Here is a 26,640-nt window from a genome sequence, read left to right on the forward strand (position 1 = left end):
TTCAACGTTATTGGGGCATTACCGCCACCAACTGTTAGCTAATAGTAAAACGACGTTAAAATCCCATGTAGCTTAGTCCTGCTAGTTTGCTTCTCACCCATTTTGATGGGGCATACAGTGGGTTTAAATTGTAAAAAATAACATATATATTAATTTCGTGATATTTATTTTTAAATTTGGAAGCAATCAACAGGAAATTTGATTTAGCTTTCCCCTTCTGCCGCATAGGTAGCCTACTGTACTGTACATCAGCTTACCTAGTACCTAACCCGTCTCCTCCCTTCTTCGTCTCCTCCTGCGTCTGGAACATGTTTCTTAGTTTCCGGGTAGTGGTACAGTTGTTGTTAGCCTAGCTATCAAAGAGAGAAGTTGGAAGAAGTTTTGGAACAAACAATAGTGGTTTATAAATATTTAGAATAACCATAATAATATCGTGATGGTATAAGCTAACTATTTTGCTAGTTATAATTGTCATCATAAAACGCTTGGTTGAATGTCAATGTATTCGACGTGCTTCTAAACACAACGTCCTATCATCATTCCTGTCAAGAGACATCCAAGGTTGGTAAAACAGATTAGACCAGATAGTTAGTCTAGAATCTAGCTAGATATATAATATTCCACGAGCCAACGTTTACAAATTAAACAAGATAGCTAGTTATCTTCCCAGGTTGTCAATCTCTTTGCTTAAAAAATTATAAATTACCTCTACTGTACTGTCTGTAGCCTTATAGAAATGTTTGCATGCGGACAGTTTGTGATTACAAACACATGTATCACCAAATCTGTTTGAACGCCGTGAGCCAACATACTGGCTACACGACCACTTGTTTTCAATATCACGAAGACATGAAAAACATGAAGAATGTGCTGCTTGCTAGCATCTAGGCTATTTCAATTATGTAGCTAATGTGATGCATTGTAGTCAAATGACTATTAGGATGGCTCCAGAAAAAAATTAAAACGTTATAGCCTAGGCCTACCAGCGAAAAGAGTATAGGCTAATGGCAATGGTAACACAAACCTTAATTTTGCTGTGTTGTTATTCTTTATCTACAGTATTGGTGAGAAAACTTCCATGACATTTTCTAAACCTAAGCAGAACTGACCGTCAAAGGAAAGGGAGCCGACCAAGACAGGCTGACAGACACATAAAGCCCGCCAGTGGATCAGGCGGATGTAAAAATGCCTCTATTCTTTAGAAAGAGGAAACCAAGCGAGGACTCCAAAAAACGTCTGGAGTACCAGATAACTCTGGTGTGTATGTGTGTGACAGAGAGAGATTGAAATGAAGAGTGAAAATGTGTGTGGGTGCTGGTTTATCTTTCTATGTTCTAAAAATACCTTTGTCTTCCAATTGTTGACAGTCTAAAGCAGCAGGGGCTGATGACATTCTTGACATCTCAATTTGTGAACTCTCTGAGGTGAGTCCTGCTTCTGTTATGTACACACAGTGCTGTTAAAATGTATTTTCCCCCTCTATGAACCTTTAGGTTGTTTGTTGTGCATTTTCACATATCATTTGGTTGGAAAGAAAAGGAGTCAGAAGAAAAAAAAAAAAGGACCAATAATTCACAGAAGTTTCATTTGGTTGTTGTGTGCAATGTAATGAAGCCTGCATGTTTTAAGTGAAAAAAGGTATTGCCCCCTGCCAGGTAACATCATATTTGTCTTTCAGAATAATAATAATAAACTAAATTACTTGGACAAAAGAGTAACAATAATGGCTTGGGTATCCTTTGCAGGTTCCTAGTAGTGCCATCTCCATATGCAAGGTGCTACAGAAGAAGGTATGTTCTTTGAAATCTCTTTCAAGATGGGATGGGTAAATATAGCAACGTGTTAATGAAAGGTACTGTCCTGTGCAGTTACAACTTCTAGACAATATGTAGACATTACAGATTAGTTGCAGCTGCAGACATTCTGTACGGGTAAAAATAAATGTTGAGACAAGATAATATCATTTTTTCCTCTAGGCATGCAATTCCATGGTGGCAAGTCTGAACAAAAGCATCATATTAATAAGGCAATAGGCACTGACATCACTGTGATCTTATTCCCAACCCAGGTCTTTATTCTCCATGGCAATGAGCTGAAATCTCTGGTGCCAAAAGGCTGCTGCATCAACTCTCTTGCAACCCTAAAGGTAGGTAAAGTGTTAAACTGTGTCAAAGAGGCCAAACCACAGTTTCATACAATAAAACACAACAAAGTAAATAATCGAAAAAAGGACATATTAAACTATATGTCACATTATTTACAGTGCATTCAGATTTGTTTTAATCAGCCACCATCTATGTAGAGAAACTCAAAAGGAGGGTATTATTTAGAATGACTGAGCCATGTAAAAGGCTTTTAAGTGCTTGATAGTATGTGAATAACCAAATGTTTTCCCTTCTCTCGCTCACACCCCCCCTCTCTTTCTTTCAGGTCTTAGATTTACATGATAATCAGCTGACCTCTCTGCCTCATGATATTGGTCAACTGTCATCCCTACAGGTACAATGCCATCTGCATTATTCAGACCCCTGAACTTTTTCCACATTTTGTTTTATTATAGACTTTGTTAAATAGGCATTGGATTGTTTGCTGTTTATTTACACAAAATACCCCACACATTTTTGCCGTAATTTTTTATACCATTGTTTAATTTTTTCAAACACGTTTAATAGTAAAATAAAAGTTTAATTAATATAGCAACAGTAAATGTTTTACAGCAGTGGTAGGCATGGTATTAAATATACAGATACTTCCATTTTATACATGGTTCTTAAATGTATTCTGCATTCTACATTGTTAATCAACAAGACTGCACTTGACATGGAACTATAAATATTAACAGTTAACACAAAATAAAAGGATCTTCATGGGTAAATGACACTCGTGGTTGGGCATTTTGTCCTCCCAGGTGCTTAATGTGGAGAATAATCTGTTGAAGGCCCTGCCGGAGGGCATTGGGGATCTCCGTTTTCTGCAAACGCTCAACGTTAAAGGTGAGGGATCTGATTGTTGGCTTGGTGTACAGTATCCAGGCTATACTGATGTCTTTCACTTATTTAGAGACCTGCGTTCCAGTATGTTGTAAGTAACAATTTGCAACTAAATAAGAAAATAGGGCCTGGAAGCCGTTCTGAGTCAACTTTTGTAGAAAACACAGTTCACAATTATTCTAGGGAGAAATGGAACCATTTTGTATTTTAAATGTGCGGCTGTGTGTTGGTGTTGAAAGGTTTTGCTCACTGCTTGTCTGTACAGGAAACCACCTCAGTGAGTTGCCCATCTCTGTTGGACAAATGAGCAGCCTGCGTAATATGGACATCAGTGAGAACACCATAAGGGAGCTGCCTCAGATCCTGGCCCGCGTCCGTACTCTGGAAGTGTGTGTTTGTTTGTTTATCCAAGGGAGTTGCCTTGTTTTATTACTAATACTTTATAACTTTAAGTAACAGCTGTGGGGGGATGTGTGTGTATTTGCTTGTGTTCCATGTCAGAGCCTGACGCTGGATGCTGCAGGGATGTCCTATCCTCCTGCCTCAGTGTGTATCAGGGGAACGGCAGACATCCAACAATTCCTCTGCACTGGTCAGTCAAGCTGTTCTCTCTGAACTGTTGTTTACATATTGCAAATAAACCTGGGACATTTTCAAGAAAGAATGGAGTTAGGATTATCTGGTTAGCTGATTTAGGAAAGCAATGAAAATCACTTTCATTTTCTGCTACATAATTTAAGCTTAATCTAAAGTGGTTAGTTATTATATGTATTATCTGTAGTTATTAATAAATTAATTGTATTACCTACATTTTGAATACGGTTAAATGCTTACACATTCTACTTAATGGAACACAATGGACTTCTTCACACATTTGCATTTTAGAATTGGGAGAAGAATACTCTCCGCCGTCTCAGTACCTGCTGCCTGTACTGGAAAATGACTGTGGAAACCAGAACTCTGACACTGTGGATGGTCTGGACCTGGCCTGGCAGGTTGGTTAACTCAACTAGTCACTCCAATACTTGACTTTTGTTGTCTTTCACTCACTTTTCTCTCTCACACAGTATTTCACACTCTCTATTTGGCTTCAAATGTAATTTATTTACCTAGGACAGCATGACAGGAGTAATCTCATTAAACATCAAAAGTAATGATAGCCTATGGCAGATTACTGGTTAGATGCTAACAACATTTGGTTATCTCAGTACTTGTAATCTGTGCAATGACAATAAAGTTGAATCAAATCTAATTACTTCTCCTCCCCTCTGTGTTTTACAGAGCAAGTTCAACGACTACGAGAAGAGAAAGGTACAGGAAGAGAGACTTTCTTTTCATGAAATGGCATCCAGACCTGTATCTGAGCTCAAGTTTTGTTTCACTTCCTTTATTATTATGCTGAATTAAATACAATTTAAAAATAAATATACTCTATGCAGTTGTGCACATACCAGTAGTCGCTAGCATGCTTAGTAAGTGCAAACATGCTTAGCTTAACCGGGGCGATTCAGGTATGCTGTAGTGGAACCGTCTGCTTTGCCTTTGCATGGCTCAGGAAGCTCATTTTTACCCAGTCGGGGGAGGCATTAACATTAACTCAACACACTATATGATATTAGAACAGCTTATAGTAGATAGACCAGACAGATCTAGGGACTGAAACAGAACGCGAGCTCAAGAGGTCTGTACGGTTTACCAGGCTGTGTTTGAATATTGATAAATGTAACCTTTCCTACCTCTTTTTCTTTAGAGTATCTCTAATCTTATCATGACTGAATAGGTTAAATACTTTGCTCCTTTACATGGATTGGACCACTTCTGTAATTTCCAAGAAAGGATAGAAAAATGATTCAAATTGGATCCATGTTCGATGTATTTTTAAAATGGTTGCCAACCAAGATTACTTGCCCAATCTCTCTCCCTGTCTCTGTCTCCTGTCACACCCCCCCATACACACACACACACACACACACACTCCTACACACACACACACATACACACACACACACAGCAGGAGAAGCAGCAGGAGAAGCTTGCCTTTGAGCGTGAGCTGCAAGAGAAGCAAAAAGAACACACTTACCTACTGTTGATGAATAATAATCAGAAGGAGGGCATCCTACAGTCAGTCCGTCAGGTATACCAACAGACACACACACACACATAATACACAAAGTTGAAGGCGTGAGTTGATGTTTGCCATCTTTATGTTCAAAATCAGTGGTTAAACATGACTAACAGTAGTATTGGATTCAAGCTTTCACCTTTTGATGTTTTGTCTCCCAAAAGAAACGGTTACACCAAAGTCTGTCCAACCCCCTTTTCTCCCTCCCTGCAGGAACAGGAGCGTCTTGAGATGGGCGTATCCTTGCAGCAGAGGTCCCAGGAGGCGGAAAGGCAAAGGATTCTGGGAAAAGTCAGGCAAGCTGAGACAGATGTCATTAGCCGCATCAGTAACCTGCTACTCGATAACAAGCGGTGAGGGTAATGTGTTTGTGTGCACACAGTGTGTTGTGTGCGTGCTATGGTATTGCACATATCAATCAAACAATCAGTCAATATTTATTTATAGAGCACGTTTGAAAACAACCATGGTTGACCAAAGTGCTGTACAGGAGGTAAAAATAATAATTGCTGAAGAATGAAGCCTAAACAATATAGATAAAAGTAGAGAAATCAAACATAAAACAGTACACAAACAATGTAATTGTAATTTAAATGACTTTCTGTGCTATTTGACTAATGTCTTGTGTGTGTATTCTGTTCCAGGCAGATCAAGAGTGCAGAGTTTCTCCAATCCTTGGAGGAGAATCGGTAACTGGGAGAGCTTGCATTAGTGATTGGCAGTATAGTAATATGATACCACTCAAAGTAAACGCTAAAGAAATTACTTTTTGTCATTGCACCACTATGGCTGTCACCATGAGGAAATTACCATTTTAAAGTCCTTGAAAGGATGGAATAATATTTACCCCCCCTAACTACAGGATGCGTATGGAGTACCTGGCTGCTATTACTCAGGAAGAATCTGATTGTCTGAGGAGGAAGGAAGTGGCAGGTAAACTTACTAGTTCTGTTGTGTGGCAGAGGCTGGACTTTTTCTTTCTCTATTATCTTGTGTCTCCCCCAATCCTCTCTTAACCTCTGACCTTGTCACCGCCCCCTGTGCCCCCATCTCTTTTTCACTTGCTTTTGACCTCTCTTATCTTCCTCCCTCATTCCCTCCAGTGGCCATGCAGAAGATGCTATCAGAGAGCTGCTCCGTGCGTCTGTTACAGCAGGCAAGCGATTCGCGCAGACAGAGCATGGTCACAGAAGCCTGCAGGAGGTCAGATCACACACACACTCACACACAGGCATGCATGCAGCATAACTGTTTGTGTCCACAGCCTCTCTATGCCAGTAGACTAAGTTTGCTGCCTAGAGACTAACATGTCATTGCTAGTGAGCATGCACTAATTTGTCTCTCTGTCTCTTCTTTTGTAGTATGGAAAATCAGGACAGGAAGTGTGATCTTGTGCTCTCGCTCCAACAGCTTGACAAATCAAAAGCCATTTCCCACATCCTTCAGGAGGTGACTACATACCCACCCCACACTGCACGCACACACAGATACACAACACACTCCGGCACAAATACGTTCACATTTGTGTACATGTATGCCTACACACAAACGCAGAGCCTCAAACATAAAAAATGAGAATAAAACCTCAAACGACGACCAGGCTGTATATAGCAGTCAACACCTGCGACAAAAAAGACACCCGCGACCGTTAGCCAACATAAAAGAGGAGCATGGTAACATATCCCTTTAGGATCCTCCGTTCCATCTCTGCTGGGTATTGAACGTTGCTCTTTGTGGCCCTCTGCAGCAGGAGGTGCAGAAGACGGCCTTCCAGGCCCTGCAGCTTCAGAAGGACAGCGTGCACGGCTACATCCGCCAGCAGGTACACCGGACAGCTGACACACACTCATTTCTAAAATACTCTGAAAAAAAACATCAACACAAACAAATCCCTATCAGTCTCGGTTGAATTGATTTTAGCGCCACTAAAACCCACGAATATTTCATGTGCGTTTAGTTGACCTCAGTTTTCCCTTTTCGAAGGCTGTTCAGTGGCTGTCGGGTGAGGTAAACTGTGGCCTCAGTGCTCCAGTTTCCTGTCTCATTTGATGGGTAGAGAAAGCAAATACCCTGAGGTTTCTAATGGGACTATGAAACTCAGACCAAATCAGCCATGCACATCCTCTACCATGTCATTTTCACCTCGTTGCTTAGCCACGAGACAGCCAATCCCCTACTACCCCCTTTGCCCCTTTCATCCAATTAGCTTCTTTGAATTTCTTTTGTTTACACCGGTGTGATTGACACACCATTGTATCAAGTTAATTTATCTGACTTTAAATTCATTTTATCAGCTATAAATATGGAAGAATACCTCCAATAGGTTTTCAGGAAATAAGGTCTACAAAAAAATGAATATTGAAAGAATATCTGACTATATAAATTCAAACATATAATAAAATGTATCACTAAAAGGTAGTTATTCCAAGCAAAAACCTGAACAGGATTAACCAAGATCTTGTGGTACATGGGGAGATAATATATTTGTTCCACGTATAGCTGAGGAACTTAAGCAAACTGTGGAGTTATGTAGAGAAAATTATCATGAAATAAGCAGCTTTTATTTAATCAGCTGTAGCAGAAGACAAACTCAGTCCAGTTCAGTTAATCGCTTTTCACCCAAACCCCATGTTATCTCTGTCTTTAGATCAGGCTAATAGAAGGTGAGCTAATGCGAGTGACTAAACTGGAGGTCAAGCGACGCACTCTGGACACTGACAACCTGCAGGTATGTTTGTGTGGAGACAAATAGCTGAAAACAAAAATCCTCATCCATCACGTCATTTACCCTGAATGTGCCCCTTTTTGTATTCAAGATTTGCCTTTGTTATTATTACGCATTATTACGCCATGAGAACATTTCACGCCATTGTGAGGAAAAAAAAAAGAGGGAGATGGGGGGGGGGGGGGGGGGGTGGAGAAGGAGGAAAGAGAATCCATACAGTCAATGTCCATTCAAATGTTTTATTGGTCACAGGCTGAGCCTCAGTCTTTGTCTATCAAACTAGTCCTTTAACTGATAAAAGTAATTAAAACCAGCACATTTTGCTGCTTTATTCGGTATCACATCGATAGGAGAGAGATGTTTTTGAAATATGCACAGGTTGTTCTTAAAGAGGTGGGTGTGTGTGTTCAGGAGGTGTTGTCAGATCAACGCTCTGCTCTCAGTGACCTGCTCCAGCAGCTGCTCAAACAAAAGGACCAACGAGAGGTGGAGCTCCAGCATGTTCTGGTGAGTCACCTGGGGTCAGCATTTCTACATTGGGAATGAGACTGAACCAAGCACCACTGAACCCATTTCTATATCTTCAGGGGAGACCTGTGTCCACCCCAACCCCCTATTATGTGTGTGTGTGTGTCTGTGTCTTTTAGGCAGAGATGGAGAAGAAGAGCGAGTCAAATCAGCAGAACTACTGGATGATCCAATATCAGAGACTGCTGGACACCAAACCTCTGTCACTGCGCTTGCAGGTGCTCAATAGTCCACCATCTCTTACCAGCCCTTCTCATAGGCTCCCTCCCTCCACGCTCACTCCAGCAGACTGAATGATACCATCTTCTTTGTCTACTCCACTCACCCCCCCCCCCCCCCCCCCCCCTCTCTCTCTCTCTCTCTCTCTCTCTCTCTCTCTCTCTCTCTCTCTCTCTCTCACCCTGTCTCTCATCCACTCTCTCAATCTTTTTCTCTCTACCTCCCTTACTCTCTCTTCCTAAACCAGGAGGCGGGTGTAGAGAAGGGGTTGGTGACGCTGTTGTACAAGCTGTCAGCCCAGCACTACCTCCCCATCATGGCCCACCACAGAGTCACCGCAGAGGCCTTGCGCCACATGACCGACAGAGACCTCACTAAGGTGGGTGTGTGTTTGAGAGCATGCTTCCTGTCACGAGTACCTGTATTTGTGTGTGTACGTTAGTGTTGGCACCGAGATAACGACAGAATGAGCAGCACCACAGGTGTGGTGCTTATTTTAAGTAGTAGAATGGGTGTGTAGACATATGCCGTACTTTCTGAATGAACTTGTTTAAGCGCATGCATGAACGAATGAAACAATGGAATGAGATAAACAACCTCACTGTATTGTTGACAGCTGGGCATCAGTGAGGTGGGAGTCCAGAAAGCTCTTCTAAACTGGGTCAGAGAGCAGCCTGCCACACCCCCTGAAGGTCAATACAATCTTTTTACACACACTGTTGTTCCTCTGGTGATGTGGACGTCCAAATATTAAATATAATGAATCCTTACAACCTCATCTGTGTCTTCATGCAGGCGCCTCCAAGACAGTCCAACTTGAGGACGAGCCTGGACCGTCCCCTCCCCTCCCCCGGGCACCCACCCAGACCCCCACCCCTCCCTTGACTCCCGGCACCCCTGGGACCCCTGTTACCCCCTCAGCCCCCTGTCCTGTGGACGCACCAGGCAGCTCAGAGTGTGTGGTCTGCATGGAGAGTGAGGTACGGTGTGTGTGTTTGGGTGGGTTGGTGTTGGGGGGGGGGGGGTCTCACCATATATACTGAAACGTGCACATGGAAGATGCATACACATACTGGCCCGTGTTTCAAGCTCAAGAGTCCACAGCTGCGTCCACTACTAGTGTTTCGGGCTAGTTGTTAACACTTTATTATGTCTCATCCTTTCTCTTTCTCTCTCTTCCTCCAGTCTCGGGTCATCTTTCTGCCCTGCGGCCATGTCTGCTGTTGCCAGACGTGCAACCAAGCCATCCAGAACTGCCCTCTGTGTCGCAGTAACATCTCCCAGCGGGTACGCATTTATCACAGTTAGGTTCCTCCAGGGCCCGCTAACGATGCTGATGGCACTGAACCCGACAGGTACACATTCAAATATGATCCGTCAAGACTACGCATTTGCACACTTTACACGTAACTCTACAGACATGGGTGGTTGTGGCACAATATGCTCGTCATTTTTGTGTCATAAACAGAAAAGCCACTGTGCAGGACGTTTGAAACATCCATGGACCTGGACAGGTTAGAAAGATGATGAATTTTCTGAACTTTGTAATCCATATAACAGACACTATGAATTGGTCTGTTTCATAGTGCTGTAAAAAGATTGCGTAGTGAGAATATGGCATAAGAAGTCGGTCTGAATCGTATGTTGACAGTCACGTGCCAGCCTAAATTAGGGGCATCAGAAAATATATCACTATAAATATACCTAGTAGTTAGATTTCACCTGTTGAGAATCCCTTTGAATAATATACTACAAAATTTTGGAATCTGGGTGTAGGTCAGTGACTGCCGATCACTTTAGATAAAAGCATCTGCTTAATGGATGCACTTTTATTATATTACATGACTTATACCATGTAACCTTATTAACTCTTTCTCTCCAAATACAACAATAATTTATGCATGACTGTTTGTAGTCGCTCTGTGATCTAGTATTAAATAGGATGAGGAAAGAGGGATGAACGAGAGAGAATGTGAAGAGAGAGGGGAGAGCTTGAGAGGATATTCTTCTACCCCTTGGTTAAAAGATCTTTCATCATCGTGAACCAAATCACTGGTTAATGCCAAACTCCAATGGTGGTCAAATAAGGGGTACTTACTTTGGTTGCTCTATAGAACATCAAGACACTTTAATGACCAAAAGTAGATCTGGACACCCCTTCAACTTAGTGGATTCAGCTATTCTAGATTCATCCATTGCTGACCAATGTACAAAATTAAGGACACTGCCAAGCAATCTAGACGGTAGAATGTGGAACCATCATAGGATGCTCCCTTTCCATCATGTCAGTTTGTCCATTTCTGCCCTGCTAGAGCTGCCTTTTTATGTCTAACCGGCCAGCATCCGTGCCCAACTTCAAGTCCCAACAGCCTTCCCAGGAGAGTGGAGGTTGTCAGAGCAGTAAAATGGGGCACCATCTCCATATGAATGCTCAGGATTTTGGAATGAGATGTTCCATCAGCAGGTGTCCACATACTGAGCAGGTGTCCACATACTTTTGGCCACGTAGCATATCAGTGGATCCATTAGTTTTGTTGGATGCAATTTTGATTAATTTATGACTTCAAAGGGATAGAGTCTTGTGACTATTTGGCATCTGTTTGACTGTTTTATGCCTAGGTCACAAACCTGGACCTAACTGTAGCGTGCCTTTTCCCCATTAATCCTACCACACCTTCAGTCGAAAATGAAAGTGTGTATGTGTGTCTGTCACATCTAACGCTGCACCCTTTAATGCTTTGTCTATATCGTTGGTCAGTCGCTAACCTATTTGTATGCACTTTTCAATCTGTCACTATTCAAGTGCGCTTAGTCATTCATAACTTGGCATGCGGCAGGAAATAACGGACATTAATATTGTATGTAATGTCGACAAAGAACAATCTGTGTAAAAATAGATGCAGGATTGCAATCCATTGAATAGTGTTAATTGTGAAATATGGTAGATTATTATTTATTTTTTATGTGGTCATGTAAATGTGTCTTATTCTGAATGTTACTTTCAAGTCCAAGAATATGAAAAATAATAATACATTTTATTTTGGGGGTGCCTTTCAGGCCACAAGGACATCTTACAGAAAATGAGCCTGTATAGGTTCAAAACAGTGGAGGTAAAAAAAAAACAAGCCTAAAATCAGGGGACAGATCAAATATATAAACTGGGAAAGTCATCAATGGTGATGCAGAAGTTTTGCTGTTTGGAGAGTGTGGATTTGGCGCTGATGAGAATGACCTCTGCCTTTTTGCTGTTGAGTTTGAGAAGGTTTATGTTCATCCAGTTTCTGATATCTTGAAGGCAGTTGATGAGGGAGATGGAAGGGAGAGAGGAGGCGGGTAATTTGTTTATATATATAAGATGGCGTAATGTCAACCAAACCCAACCAGTACCACACTATCTTTCTCACACATACATACAGTTATCTTTCCTGAGCTTGTATCTTGTGCATTATCACTTATTACCACACATATGTACTGTATTGTATATGCATTTATTTATCACAGTATGCTGAAATTTAAACTAATTGTTGAATTATTGAAGCACTGCACAAACAGACAGTGTTAAATGACCTATTTTTCTTTACGACATGAATGGAAATCATGAATGCATGAATCATGCATTCCTGTGTTAACCATCAGACTATGATATGCCTTAAATGCTGAGTACATCTACATTTTATCTACTCTAAAAATAGCCCTGTATATGTCATGAGTTTTATTAATTTGGTTATAAAAAAATCAGTTCCTTTCACAATTGTTATTTGCTATTATATCACTCTGATGAAGATGTTATGGCAAGATATAAAAAACTAAATGTTGTTGACACCTTTCTTCAGTAGTAGGCTATATTATTTGTGTGATGTGAAAACCTGCTATAGGAAAATAAATGTGCTTTCCCCATTCCATGTCTTTGCTTCAATTTTTCCAACCAATTTCATCATGGTAAACTTCATAGTGTAGATGAATGAGTTGATCAGATTTCATTTTCATGTATTATTGTGAAATAAAACATAAGAAAAAGTGTACCTAAAATCATCTATGGAAGAGGCATGATGGACGACGTTGTTTGTGGATTCAGGAAGGTAGTGAGTGGCTCAGGCTCGCATTCTGTACTAAAGTAGGGAGGCCAGGGCAGCAGGGTCTTCTTTTTTAACCAGCAGGCGCTGGGAATCCAATTGAATATGTGGTGAGTTCGCCAGGCTTGGCGTCAGCCTCCCCATGTAGGATCAGCATACTGAACTCTCCAGGTCTACACCGTTGGCTACCCAACTCTATCGCCATACTGTAATGTGACCCCCTTACCTGCGGAGGGCAGTAATACACTGTCAAGCGTCGTCTGCCTCAAAACCAAAAAACGAGGTATTTCTCATCGCTTGATTAGCAAACTGCCTGTGTACCACTTGAATTTGGTGGGGGCTCAACAGGTTATCAGGTAGCTAGCCTACATCTAAATATATTGTCTATTATATTTTCTTAATTATATATGCAATATGAGATACCCCAGTGTATCTAGTTTCTGACTTCTGAAAGCAAGTTGGTCTTGACGGCCTGCTGGCTAGGTTCCTGTGATATATTGTTCACTGTGCTGTGTCTAACCTGTTCATTGATTTCAATGGGTTTCTTACTCGCAGATTCGTTAGATGTTCATTATATTTCATTTCTGTCATAAATGGCTAAAGATCCAACGCGATTAAACAGTTCCTATTGCAATTAAGACACGGATTAGACACCTAGCCTTTTCAGCCTTGTCTGTTGACAGTCTAGCTGTCATGTGGTCTGTCATGTTTCCTTATAACTTTGGTGGATAGTTCACAATTAATCTACATGTTGTACATATTATACGCTTTGTAATATATTATGAGCTGAGTGAACTGCTGTCTCAGAAGTGTCTTTCTCCGTCAGAATGTCGACCTCGTCTCTACTGATACTCTATGGGAGCCAGACTGGAACTTCTCAGGACACAGCAGAACGGATTGGTCGACAGGCGCTCAGAAGGCGGATGCTAGTCAGAGTGGAAGCTCTCGACAGTTACAGTGTGGTCAGTTGAAAAGATAAATACTGTCTTAGTGTATTACATGAGTATGCTATTGTGCAATGAACAGGTATACTCATTAGCCAGCCAGTTTACTAGGTACTAATCAATTCAGGGTATACATTTCCCAAGGGGTGAAAAGCAAACTCACATGGATAGATTTGTTTTGGTTTGTGTAATTACTATGAATGCTATTAACTCTGTCAAATCTGGAAAATTTACAGTGCAACCTCATCTCTGAGTCTCTGGTTGTCTTTGTGTGCTCTACTTCTGGCGAAGGTGATCCTCCAGACAATATGAAGGTACAGGTTGTGAAAACCTTGACATTTCTGTATGCTTATTAGACAGATGCATTGTTTTATTAATTGTGATAATCATTTAAAATTACCTATTTATTTTTACCATAAAGAATTTCTGGCGGTTCCTGTTTAGGAAATCACTTCCAGCTGGTTCTCTATGTCGCCTTGACTGTGCTGTGCTGGGTCTGGGAGACTCATCATATTCCAAGTGAGACTGACATACCGAGCATACACAGCGATAACCCACTTCCTACACTTGTACATTGGCACTAGAAGGAGGGACACACACACACACACAAGACTAGATGTCTGTTTGGACGCTTAATTCGGAATTGAAGACCAACATTCAATAAGTAAGAAAAGCCCTGTGTGTGAATGATGGAGACATGTTGTTTTTTTCCTTTCATTTGAAGGTTCAACTTTGTAGCTAAGAAGCTTTATAAGCGACTTTTGCAGCTGGGGGCCAATGTGTTACTGCCTGTGGGGTTGGCGGATGACCAACATGATTTGGGGTAAGTGACAAACCATGGGATAGAGATGTTGGCCTTTAGGTAAACCAGAAATCGGATTGCAGAGTTTAGCTAATGCAAAAAAAAAAATGCTTATCACTGAATTATATGGATGTCTTGTGTTCAACAGTGCAAACGGTGTGATCGACCCCTGGCTCATATCGTTCTGGGAGAAGGTTCTCGCCCTTTATCCTCTTCCCACCGGTACCAGACAGCTCAGCGACAGTGAGCCGTAAGTCAGGTTGACCATTACTGTGTATATACTAGTATATTTTGAGTATATTTACCGTCTCAAATATATATATATATATATTATTTTTTTGTCTCGACATTAGTATAGGTTTTTGTACCTGACAATTGACCCAGCCTTCTTCCTCAAGAAGAGCAACAAACTCATTCAAATTAATTAATTTGAGGTTTTCTTCCCCTGATTCTACATTACTCCATCTCTCAATCCACACACTGTTTTGCAGGCTCCCCCCAAGATACGTTTTCCGTTTACTGGGAAATTCTATAGAGAAGGCCTCTGACAGGCTGAGGATGCCAGAGAATGAGACCACACCTTCTCAGTCTAACCCCTTCCCGGCTAGGATGGTGTCTAATCTGAGAGTGACCCACACCTCTCATTTTCAAGATGTCCGGCACATGGAGTTTGACATAACAGGCTCGAATATAGAGTGAGTAGCCTTGACTGCATGGATGCAAAATGTGCCACTCTGACTGATATCAACACTCTTTAAATGGTTTTGTCTTTTAAGGTAAACAATTCAGTAATGTGACATACATTGGGCTCTGAGTTTGAATTGAGACTATGCAGCTATAAAACATTCTGGACTGCATTGTGTTGGCCACACCAAGGTCCATGTGTGCATGTGCGTGTGTCCTTGTGTGCATGTTTCAGGTTCACAGCTGGTGACGTGGTGATGATGCGTCCCTGTAATGCCGTTGAGGATGTAGAACAGTTTTGTCAGCTACTAAGACTGAACCCTGACACCCAGTTTACACTTGTCCCAACAGATGACAGTTCAGGTGTGTGCGTGTGTCATGATTGAAGTTGAAGCTGACCTGGAAAGCTTATCCTGAAAGAAACATTGATACACTGTACATACAATGCTAAGAAACTCAACACACTTTTTGATGAGCCTTTAATGAGTTTACTCTCTTGCTCTACGAAGATTGTAATTCAACCTTCCCTTCTCTCCACTCCTCCAGCCCCGGTCCCGTCCCAGATTCCCCAGCCCTGCACGGTGCGCTACCTTGTTGAGAACTTCCTGGACATTGCCGCCGTGCCACGACGCTCCTTCTTTGAGCAGCTGACCACCTTTGCCACTAACGAGCTGGAGCTTGAGAAGCTGACTGAGTTTAGCTCCGCCCAGGGTCAGGATGAACTACATGGCTACTGCAACAGGCCCCGGCGCACTGCTCTAGAGGTGTCTGTCGAAAGCATATTACACACCTGACATGCAACACCACCACCATTGTTGTATGTATTGTGTGTGTGTGTGCGCATGTGTGTGTGTGTATAATATATACGAGAGAGAGGGCTTTTGAGAGAGCAGCATAGTTATTTTTTTATATTTATTTTCTCTCCATGGCAGGTTTTAACAGACTTCCCTCACACTACTGCAGAGCTAAAGCCAGACTACCTATTGGACCTGTTCCCTGAGATCCAGCCTCGCTCATTCTCCATCGCCTCTTCCCAAAAGGTGCAGCTGGAGTTGAATCAGCTTTTGCTACTCTTTATGCTCTTTGTGCTACACTTTTACACAAAGTCGCTTTTGTACCAATAAACAGTCATACCTGGGGTAAAACTTAAAGTTAAAGTTCCTAATAAATAATCAATAACAGTGTTTCCCCTAGGTTTACAGCTTTGGGGGGTGCCGTTGGGGGGGCGGGGCGCCCCCCTAATATAATGGTAGGGGAAACACTGAATAAACAACCCCCCCTTTCTCCTACAGTTGCATCCCAATATAATCCAGATCCTACTAGCTGTGGTGTGCTACAAGACCAAGATGCAGAAACCTCGCAGAGGCCTTTGTTCCTCTTGGCTGGCCTCCTTGGATCCCATGTCAGGTCTGTTAAACAGTGAGGAAGTATTTGCAGCTGCTACATTCTCTTTACTGTATATTGTTACAGGTTTGCAGGGTGGACGCTTATGTTACAGACATCGTTTTTCTTTATTGTGATCTGGGATTATGGCAATCAATACAATTTAATGGTGGTCACATTTGGGTTGTACCATATTTCAGGGGACGTATACGTGCCTCTGTGGGTGAAGAAGGGGAGTCTAAAGTTTCCTAAAGACCCTGCCTCTCCTGTGATAATGGTTGGTCCCGGGACAGGGGTGGCTCCCTTCAGGTCTGCTGTCCAGGAAAGGGCAGCCCAGTGTAGGACAGGTGAGAGAACCTGTTCACACCCAACTCCATTGTTTATCTTCCCCTGATGGAAAGGATGTCTGAAAGTGATTCACAGATGTGAGACAAATGTACACGTTTAGCCTTTCGAGACAAATGTAAGTAGTATTTGTAAAGATGTAAAAGGGGTATGTGCTTACTTATGTAAGCTAAATGTCCTCTCCCTCCTCTTGGTTTCAGTTAATGTGTTGTTTTTTGGCTGCCGGTCCGAGTACAAAGATTTCTACTGTCGCACTGAATGGGAGGAGATGGAAAGGGCCGGGCACCTCACTTTGTTCACTGCATTTTCAAGAGACCAGGTTAATCAAACACGCACGCACACATCATGTGTCCTTCAGTTATGTCATGGTTACTGTCAACTCAACTTAACCTTTTTGTCTTCAGGAGGACAAGATTTATGTACAACATCGTGTCAAGGACCAGGCCAAACTTCTGTGGGATCTGATTGCCAATAAGAATGCCTACTTTTACATTGCTGGGTGAGCCTATACAGTTAGGTCCATATAAGTTTTCTAATTTTAGCTGTTTACTATAACATATTCAAGTGATAGTTATGTCAAATCCATTGACGTGGCGTACAAAGTCAAAATGATTAAAATTGTGGTATGTGGTTTATGTACATACGTCCGTAAGAAAGTATTACTGGCAGCACATATAATGGTATCAAACACTTAGTCTGTGATTTGAGTTGAGTTCAATTGCACTGGTAACTTTTCAATAGAAGAAATCAGTCCTTCGTGGGCATGCCAACCTATCCAGTGTTACCTAGCGATACTATGGATGTATAGATGACCTTCCACTATGTCCCTCTCGCAGCAATGCCAAACAGATGCCATCAAGCGTATGTGACGCATTGAAGATGGTCTTTCAGAGCGAAGGGGGTGTGTCCTCAGAGGAGGCTGAACAGATGCTGGTTGCCATGGAGAAAGCAGGCCGTCTCCAGAGAGAAACCTGGTCCTAATTTCCTGACCACTGTGTTCAGATTGGGGATCCTATCTACCTTAATTGGCAATAGTAGCATTATTGTATGGCAAAACAACATTGGTCTTGTGTATGCTTACTACATTTTGCAAATTAGGTTTTGCCAACCTTAAAATGTTGACAAAGGGGATTGTTTTGAAAGGCTGTGAAGAGTTGTGATATCCACTGTTTATTGGAGTACTTTAAGAGTATTTTGAATGTTTGAATACTTTATTTCAAGCAGATAAAAGTTCAAAAGTAACTTCTTTAACTGCCAAACACAACTAAATTATCTATACCCCTCATGGCCCACTTCTATAACATTTCTTATACTTTAACCAGGTGTGAAATTATGGACTACCCATAAAATAACACTTTTTCAGATTTTAATATTTTTCAGATTTTGATTGACAAAATTAATATTTCTAGTTAATTGTGAGCTGCATGGTTGAAAGGATCTGAATATTAGGACATATTTGCTGCTTTGTATAACGTGTAGTATGACATGACCATGCTGTATGTACATTTGTGTAAATAATTGCCTAGTTTATGCAATTCAATTATGCAGTTATTTATTGTGCCAATTTAAGCCTTTAGAAATGTTTGTGATCAATATTGTACAACAGTAATGAACTAGTAGGTCAGATCAGAAAATGCAGAGGTAAATTTATGTCAGTTTAAATCTAAACTCAACGATAAAATATACACAACACTGATTATATTTCTGTAAATATATATTTAATTCACTCCTGCCTTTCAAAAACAATCATGTTATAAGCATTCAACAGCAAGATACCTAACAAAGTCAAGATAACGGCTGAATCTCAGAAATGGGATGTAAAATGGTCAAATATGTGTAAATATGATCAAAACAGGAATATAAAAAGGACCAATGGCCACTTGTTTAATACACTCCATAACAAGCACTGGCAAACCAGCAACATGTTTGACTTGAAATGTGGAGTTGATGCCTACAATTCATGGTCTTCCAGAAGTCTCACAATGCATACATACAAGTCTTAAATATAGTGATGTCCTAAAACCTTACTTAAATACAAGTAGACAAAACACACAGCCACTAGGCAGGACAGTCCAACTCTGGGCTATTGGAGGTTGGATGCAATCATCTTCCATGGACGTGTCGAAAGCAGCATTTGGCATCACCATCCATCCTTTTGGCTCAATGCTACAGTAGGTCCTTGACCTTTGGCACTTGTGTAGAACTGAAAGGACCGGATGGGATAGCCAGTGAGGGCAATAAAGCAATTTCTATGAGACCTTTAGTTTTAAGTCATCTCATCTGCATTACATAATTCTGAACTCATCCAATCCTTTCCCATTCGGCTGACACAAAGATCCTAAAGGCTAGCAAAGAGTGAGAATCAACATACACAATAAACCCTCCATCCTCCCTTGAGTCTCAGTACCACAGCCCCTATCTAAGGGCCAGCATGTGGACCTGGTAGATCTCCTTGGGGAAGTTCATTTGCTGTTCTTCGTGGACAATGTGCAGGCCTGAACGGCCCACCAAACTCCGCAGGAGGGCCAGGTCCCGGCACACACTGCTGTCCACCTCATCGGGCACCACACCCTCGTACGCCACATTGTCCTTGACTACGATCAGCCCGTTGGGCCGCAGGCCACCCCGGCAACGCCGCAGGAACTCCACCAGGTGATCGTCAGTCAAGTGGCCTGAGAGGTAGCAGAGGAGAACAGATTTACTAGGATGTTTATATTATATGATCTATTGTATATATTTTAATACAAAAACATCACTCGATGCTTGTCTAATCATTTAACCACTACCAAATCAACATAGTGGCTCAAACCCATTTGTTTCACCCACAAGCAGTTTCAAATACCACTTGCTGTCCTTGTTTAAGACTTACCGATTACCCACTGGATCCAAATGACATCATAACGTCCATCCTGCGGGACAAAATCCTGCAGGCCACAGCAGAAGTAATTCTCCACCCGTTTGCCGTCTTGATCACCCAGGTATACCTTGGCCTTATCAAGAAACTCCTGCGTCACGTCCACCAAGTCTACCGAGCGGAACAGAGGCAACAACAGGCGCTTGGTGATCCGCCCGATGCCGGCACCGCAGTCCAGGGCACAGCCCATGCCAGTTTTTCCTTCACCCTCCTTTTAAAGCAAGGGTAGATCGGATAGTGGATGAGTAGCGTAAGTTGCCTCATGACATGCTGATTTATCGGCAACTCACATTTGAAAAGGTTTGTGTTCTTCAAAAGGCAGATTCTGCAATTGGTAATCAAGTACAATGTACTTTGTAGACTATCCTCATTAAACATAAAGCCAGTACACATGAGCTGGCTTGTGGGATTCATTAAGGCTCTGAAACTATACTAGATTTATACTAGATGCTACCATAACTTTATTTTTATTTTTTATCCCACGTACATTTCAATGTGTTTCAGTTGATGTGAGGGAATGCCTTACGCCAAGGAACTTCTGCAGAAACGTCTTAGAGCCATTGAGGTCTATATTAGAGATGCTGCCATAGCCTCCAAGCATCCCGTCCACGGTTGGCGCCACATCCTTCCAATACTCCTCTGCCTTGGCGTAGAATATGGTCTCATTCTCCACAATGTCACTCATCTTATCTGAATAGCACAAATGTCTTGGGTAAATAAACCTAAATTGAAAATAAAACTTCTCTTATACAAGATGAAGCTACCTTTCACTGTTTAGGTTGGATGTGTATGCTTTTGACTAACTACCCCAAACAAGTACTGTATAGGTTTAATATTGTTCATGCAGATAGTTGCATAGAGAAAATGTGTAAGTAAAAGCTCTCTAGGCTTGCTGCACTAAACTTTGGTCACTCTATATTTTGCCTTCCCAAAGAAACCTAAGGAAACTATGTGTAACCTGACCCTAGGTCAGGATGGGCTGGATGCCATTCATAATCACCTGCTAAGTATGTAACAGCCAATTCTGCCCCTACTTGGCCCTAGTACAGAACTACGCTCATCTTGTGACTAGCACCAGGGTAAAGTTGAGGCATGACAGTGATTTAATTTAGCTTCTTTTTTACACATTGGCTTGTTTAATAAAATCAACTTTTCAGTTCAACTGGCCACAACTCATTAAGATGTCAAAAGCTACCAATAACAAGCGAACTTAACAGCAAACTTACGAACGAGCTAACAACAATACTTTGTATATCTTAGACATCTTATTTCCTTAGACATTTCTGTACGATGCATCAACAGAATAGTCTACGAAAACTGACGCTGGATAAGAAGTTGCACGTGCTAACAGACTAGTTAGCCGGTAGGCTAGGATTTCAAGTGCCTAAACCATATCAGACAGACAGACACGTCCTACCACAGGAAACCTTAACACAGAAAAGAGAGGCGACAACTTACCTCGAGAAAGAATATGTTTCACTTCTAAATAATATACACCTTGATCATGTCATACATTTAAAAAATGTGCTTTTTGTGCCATCCGTGCCTTCCACTGAAAGCATCCCGGAAACACATTCAACGTAATTTCCTTTCCAGCAAAGTAAGGTCGTCGTAGTGATCAGTGGCTGTTTATCATTCTGAATAACGTACTTAACTAAACTCAAAATTAGTGTAATGTAACTTGAATGTAAAGTGTTACCCTTTATTGTTCATACAATATTTATAATCCAGCTTGTTTTATAAATTCCTTTTCCTCTCTCAAATGACAATCATGTCCCACATAATTTATTCTCTTCTCTCCTCATCTCCTCTGTCCTCTCCTCCTTTGCCTCTCTGTTCTGAGGAGCTGTTAACAAAGATCACTAATGACTCACTGGCTGATGAGGTTTATGCCAGTCCAGTCAATACCAAATCTGACATGTCCCTGCCTCCCTGACACTCCCTCACTAGTTTAGGATTACAAAACAGCAGGTGAAGTTGAAAGAAAATCAACACTTTTCAGACAGCCCCTAGTCAGCAATTACAGAGAGAGCTCTACACTTCCCCCTCTCACTCTGTTTCACTACATTCCACTGTTCCACTGCCCCTCTGTTCTCCTGTCAACCTCCTGTCCACTATGAGCGTGTTCTTTCTCTGCTGTTTGTTGTTGCAGACTAAATGTACACTTTCTCACATTTTGGGGATTGGTTCTGGCACTGCATTACTTTGACTGCCAGATGTCCAAACATGATTGATTGACTTGTCCAAGGCCACATCATGGTTATTATGCTTGACCAAGAATGAGGATGAAAGCAAGATTCTCTCAAAACAGTTGAGATGGTTTCTGATCTTTTGCAAAATGCATATTACAAACGGAAAACAAATCTTTACAAATATGCACATTGAGTTGCATTTTTTTTATATTTTTATGTTATATTATACACAACTAATAGAAACACAGACAAACTGATTATTTGATAGCCTTAATCAATGGCAATTCAGGTTTTGCATTCAACTCCTGGGAGTCATCATTACGGTTAGGATTAAATTAGGCTTTCTACTTCATGTAACTTTATGTAGTTTGTTGGGGTAAGGGCAAATATTGGAATGCATTGGGAACAAAAAGTCAACATTCTACATAACTATAAGCTTTCTTTAAAACAGTATGCAGTAGATAGATTGGCCTTTATCATTCATCACTGTATGAAGACAAGTCATACTATACATGAATACTGTAGACATACAGTAAAGCCCTGCTTCTGTTGAAAAAAGTGGGTGTTAATGTCACATAAAATAATGTATAGATAAATAGAGAAACTATAAACAAACACCCTTTGAGCCTAGCATTAGCTATCAACTAGCTCCCAATCACTGCTGTTGTTCTTCTCAGTTTATCGTGTCTCTGCCAAATTTAAAACCCAGTTTTCCCAGTTGTTCCACGTCACTTCCATAACGCCTCTTGCCCAGAGCAAGAGACAAGGCCAAATACACCAGAAGTAATTTACTGGGATCTCGATTCTTTGTAAGCAGCTTGTTTTGTGGTGTTGGGAATGAGGAAAAGCCTACACACCCGGCAAGCTCTTCGGTAGCAACACTAACAATAATGCATTTCACATGCATTGGAGTTCAGCTAGGAGAACACACTGCGGAGGTTGTGTGTGCATGTGTGTGTCTGTTTGTATGTACTGTATGTAATCATAGGTGGGTCTGCATCACAATGGGTGAATCGCTATTTCGGGAAAGGGGAGTTGGAGGTCAAACTAGGGGACACATAGTGAAGGCCACTTACATAACACACATGCTTACACAAACAAATGTGACAATGTACACATGAAAACATGCCTATCACTGACCCTCATCTGACTCGATTTATGTTATTAATGTTAAAGTTTATATGAGGGATAAAATTCTACACATATAAATCACTGTGTCTCAAACCCATGATCTCACAACCCCATTTAAATCCACGTTCCATAATATGGAACGTCATATGAATTTGAAATATTAGTCATTATTTTTCAAAGCCAAGGGAATGACCAATTACTGCATTGAATTGAGATGGGAAATATTGAAGAAATATAGCTCAAATGATACCTGCTCAACTGTGACTGTCAATGGGGTGCTTGAAATAGGCATGAAGTAGTGCCACAGTTATTTGTCTCTCGCACCTATAAAAAACTCATTACAATGACCGCCGACAATCATGTTGCTGGAAGATCTGGAGACTGTCCAATTAGAGGAGGGGAGGCAACTGCAAGCCACTCAAAGTGAAATGTAAAGGACTGTGGGTGCGATTGCAGAGTAACAGGTTGGGAAATGGAAAACCTTCACACAACATTCATCCTTTTCACTTGTATTGAGGTTACAAAGATTCTGGTGTTGATCGGTGAAGCATAATATACAATCTTTTTCCAAAAATGGCTCAAACCGAGATCTAATTCAATGCAAAAATTGTGGTAACTGTAACTTAGACCATGGATTTAAACCCTTAACAGCATTATTGTCAATCTTATTTGTTCAGATGGCAGCAGATGTGTTAAGATTGCACAGTATCTCTGTGAAGAATAACATATGTAAGCACACAGAACAAAAGAAGGAATGCATATGAATGTCTCGAGTGTGATGAGAACATTTCTTAACTGTCTGTCATATCCGTAATATTGTGGAAGATGGCATTTAAAAACTGAGTGTGTTGGAATGCAAGTCAGAGAGCTGGCGTTATGTGAGGCAATAGCTGGTACTGAAACAAGACGGTTGCTTACGGATAAGAACAAGATCAGTTCCATTCTGAGATCCCACCTATAGATGGCAATGTTGTGCTTTGATTGTTGGTATTCTGTGTGTGTGGGGGGGGGGGGGGGGGGGGGGGGGGGGGGGAGTTCTGTCTATTGGGCTCAGTACACAATCACTTAAAGCTGAAAGTATCAACAGTTGTCTATTCCACCCCAACTTGGAAGCTGAATCAGGTGAATGAGTTAAGTTAGAGTACCTTTATTTTAAGATGAATATAAACTCAACAGTTAATATGTAGCCCACTTAAGATTGGTTTGACCAGTTTTTAGTGAATTTGACTGTAAAATTATCTTAAATCGTAAATAAAGTCTGACAAAAGCTTTTGGCTGAATAGAGATTATAACTTGGTTCAAACTTGGAGACAGACATAAAATAAAAAAAGATCCCTTTGGTTTTAAAGCCTGTGTCTGGGAGACTGGGACACAGACTTTAAACTAGCAGGTTCTATCCAACACTAGATTACATAAACAAGAAGGACTATTATCTGTACTGTTTAGCATTTGAAATAAAATAAGCTCAATGAAAACATGAACATTTGAGTTTTCTTTAAAATATATATATCATATATATATATATATGATATATATATGATTATGATATATACTGCATGTTCTCCAATATTTTAAAGATACATTAAACTTTGGGCCAGGGGAGGGCAGTGTAATACTTCAAGGTTATGACTTTACTCTGTTGGTTGAAGATACAGCCTGAACCATGACATACTGCAATGTTACAGTCCTCCTCATCAACAACCTTTTCCTGACAAAATATAATAGCAAATTAGGTAGCTCTGTTAAAATGCAAGGAAATTACACATTATGACACCCACATTCACAGTGACTGTCACTGCTCTATATAGTCCTGTTAGAATGATTGAGTAAGCAGAGTGCTTCCTGTCAAACTCGGAAAATCCCAGACCTGCAGTGACATACAGTAACATGATTGGTATCAGCCAAGTAGAAAGGTACATGCTTTCACCTATCCAATAACATTAGATCCGGGATTGCCTCAGAGTGAATGTTGTATTTCCAAATGTGAAGTTATTTGTAAAATAAAAAGACTACAGGACAATTTGAGGACTGACAAGGCACAGAATATATTAATTGAATTCCCCACCCCAGACCAAATTCTAATCAAATTTGGGTTTGTAAAGGGAAATAATTCGAATGTTGGACATTTACATTTACATTTAGTCATTTAGCAGACGCTCTTATCCAGAGCGACTTACAGTAAGTACAGGGACATTCCCCCGAGGAAAGTAGGGTGAAGTGCCTTGCCCAAGGACACAACGTCAGCTGGCATGACCGGGAGTCGAACTGGCAACCTTCAGATTACTAGCCCGACTCCCTCACCGCTCAGCCATCGGACATGAAAAACAAAAGGATGCTAGAACACACAACTCCTTTACCCTCGCTGACTTTTCTTCTGCCTCACACCCATTCCCAATCTCATGTTTTCCTTTCCTCTCTGTCTGCTTTCCAGGTGCCATTCTGAGCTCCAGTTAGAAGTTTTGCCATACCCAGACCCGACCTCCTGGATACATCTTCCCATCACTTGCCTTCCTCCAATAACCATCAACCCACAATTCTAAACAACCTTTACACTTCACAGACACTAACATAAGGTTGTTATTACAGAAACTAAATCAATGGGTTTCAAATGTGTAATATGTTATATCTGTCTATGCATCAATATATCTCTATCTCTCTTTCTCTGTCTATATATATATGTACACTGTTCTGTATAGGTTGCAATAGTTCATGCATACATACTTATGTAGCCAATCAAGTTATGTTATGGATTCATGGACAATACACCCACAGACATTGGAGAACAACCTGCATGCCTCAAACATGCAAAGCAGTACTCACACACAAGGATGCTGGCAAGAAACACCAGGCACTGCTATCCTCCCACTCCGACATGCACGCACAGACAGAATGATAGATGTGTGTACAACACACACTAACACATACACACACACAATTAACAATGTGTATCCTCCATCCACTAGCATTTGCACACACGTACACAGACACACACGGCATGTCCATTTATAGTCTAGCACAAACACAAGCAGCCTGCAAGTCTAGAATGTTCTCTCTATCTTCCCACACATACATCCAAAGCCATGCTGGGCCGTCTCTGAAGGTTCACTAGTTACGGGGCTCACATTATACGGTGAAAATTAAGACACACCATGAAATTAAACTGGATATTAAGACATTATCTCAACATTTTCCCCTCTCTGTAACTTTTTATCCATAACAAGGTGTTGTGCAGTACATTGTTTTAGTTAGTGTGCATTCATATTGTGCATTCATGTGTGTGCATTTGTAAAACATAATCCGTCAATCACTAATCATCAATCAATTTCTCATGATCAACCCAGACCATATTTGGAAAATGAAAAAGGAACAGCATGTCAACATTGTTAATATGACAATTTATATATTGATTCATAATGTTATGTGTTATAAATTAATTTCTATGCAGTCTTTTTTTTGGCAATTTGGTACAAGCATGAACAGCAAAATATTCGTCCTACCTCAAGTTCCCTGGGAAATTATTTAACATTGTGCCTACTCCAACAAAAACTTTGACCTCTTTCCACCTAAATGTGAAGCTGTACCTCATAG

At 41.1% G+C, this 26,640-nt stretch overlaps 3 protein-coding genes across 6 annotated transcripts; 2 read left to right on the top strand and 1 right to left on the bottom strand.

Annotated features, from left to right (window-relative positions):
• Positions 1-284: 284 nt before the first annotated feature.
• lrsam1 (leucine rich repeat and sterile alpha motif containing 1) lies at positions 285-12,482 on the top strand. 3 transcript variants are annotated; one of them, XM_067250875.1, is made up of 25 exons: positions 286-561; positions 1,060-1,257; positions 1,368-1,424; positions 1,746-1,790; positions 2,069-2,146; positions 2,431-2,499; positions 2,909-2,993; positions 3,256-3,377; positions 3,492-3,582; positions 3,876-3,985; positions 4,272-4,301; positions 5,002-5,124; positions 5,326-5,465; positions 5,757-5,801; positions 5,975-6,045; positions 6,216-6,315; positions 6,474-6,561; positions 6,860-6,934; positions 7,760-7,840; positions 8,249-8,344; positions 8,485-8,583; positions 8,832-8,963; positions 9,201-9,276; positions 9,380-9,564; positions 9,770-12,482. In XM_067250875.1, exons 2-25 carry the CDS (start codon positions 1,186-1,188, stop codon positions 9,890-9,892), a joined length of 2,193 nt encoding a protein of 730 aa, XP_067106976.1. In that variant the 5' UTR covers positions 286-561; positions 1,060-1,185; the 3' UTR covers positions 9,893-12,482. The 3 variants fall into 3 exon arrangements, 2 of the variants coding, with proteins under 2 accessions (XP_067106976.1, XP_067106977.1); XM_067250876.1 differs by having other exon boundaries at positions 5,005-5,124; XR_010878246.1 differs by lacking the exon at positions 9,201-9,276 and having other exon boundaries at positions 285-561; positions 9,770-9,908.
• A 466-nt stretch (positions 12,483-12,948) lies between these two features.
• On the top strand, positions 12,949-18,507 carry ndor1 (NADPH dependent diflavin oxidoreductase 1). 2 transcript variants are annotated; one of them, XM_067250776.1, is made up of 15 exons: positions 12,949-13,013; positions 13,484-13,619; positions 13,838-13,915; positions 14,023-14,120; positions 14,326-14,424; positions 14,552-14,653; positions 14,895-15,098; positions 15,323-15,450; positions 15,634-15,851; positions 16,020-16,127; positions 16,380-16,494; positions 16,671-16,817; positions 17,016-17,134; positions 17,220-17,314; positions 17,652-18,507. In XM_067250776.1, the coding sequence occupies exons 2-15, from the start codon at positions 13,485-13,487 to the stop codon at positions 17,794-17,796; spliced, it is 1,791 nt and encodes a 596-aa protein (XP_067106877.1). In that variant the 5' UTR covers positions 12,949-13,013; position 13,484; the 3' UTR covers positions 17,797-18,507. The 2 variants fall into 2 exon arrangements, with proteins under 2 accessions (XP_067106877.1, XP_067106878.1); XM_067250777.1 differs by having other exon boundaries at positions 12,988-13,013; positions 13,465-13,619.
• Positions 18,508-18,511: 4 nt separating this feature from the next.
• On the bottom strand, positions 18,512-21,288 carry ntmt1 (N-terminal Xaa-Pro-Lys N-methyltransferase 1). The gene is made up of 4 exons (XM_067250778.1): positions 21,188-21,288; positions 20,256-20,419; positions 19,685-19,940; positions 18,512-19,487 (listed from the first exon to the last, which is right to left on the bottom strand). Exons 2-4 carry the CDS (start codon positions 20,412-20,414, stop codon positions 19,231-19,233), a joined length of 672 nt encoding a protein of 223 aa, XP_067106879.1. The 5' UTR covers positions 20,415-20,419; positions 21,188-21,288; the 3' UTR covers positions 18,512-19,230.
• Positions 21,289-26,640: the final 5,352 nt, after the last annotated feature.

This window comes from Osmerus mordax, chromosome 14 (genome assembly GCF_038355195.1).
Source record: "Osmerus mordax isolate fOsmMor3 chromosome 14, fOsmMor3.pri, whole genome shotgun sequence".
Classification (NCBI taxonomy): domain Eukaryota; kingdom Metazoa; phylum Chordata; class Actinopteri; order Osmeriformes; family Osmeridae; genus Osmerus; species Osmerus mordax.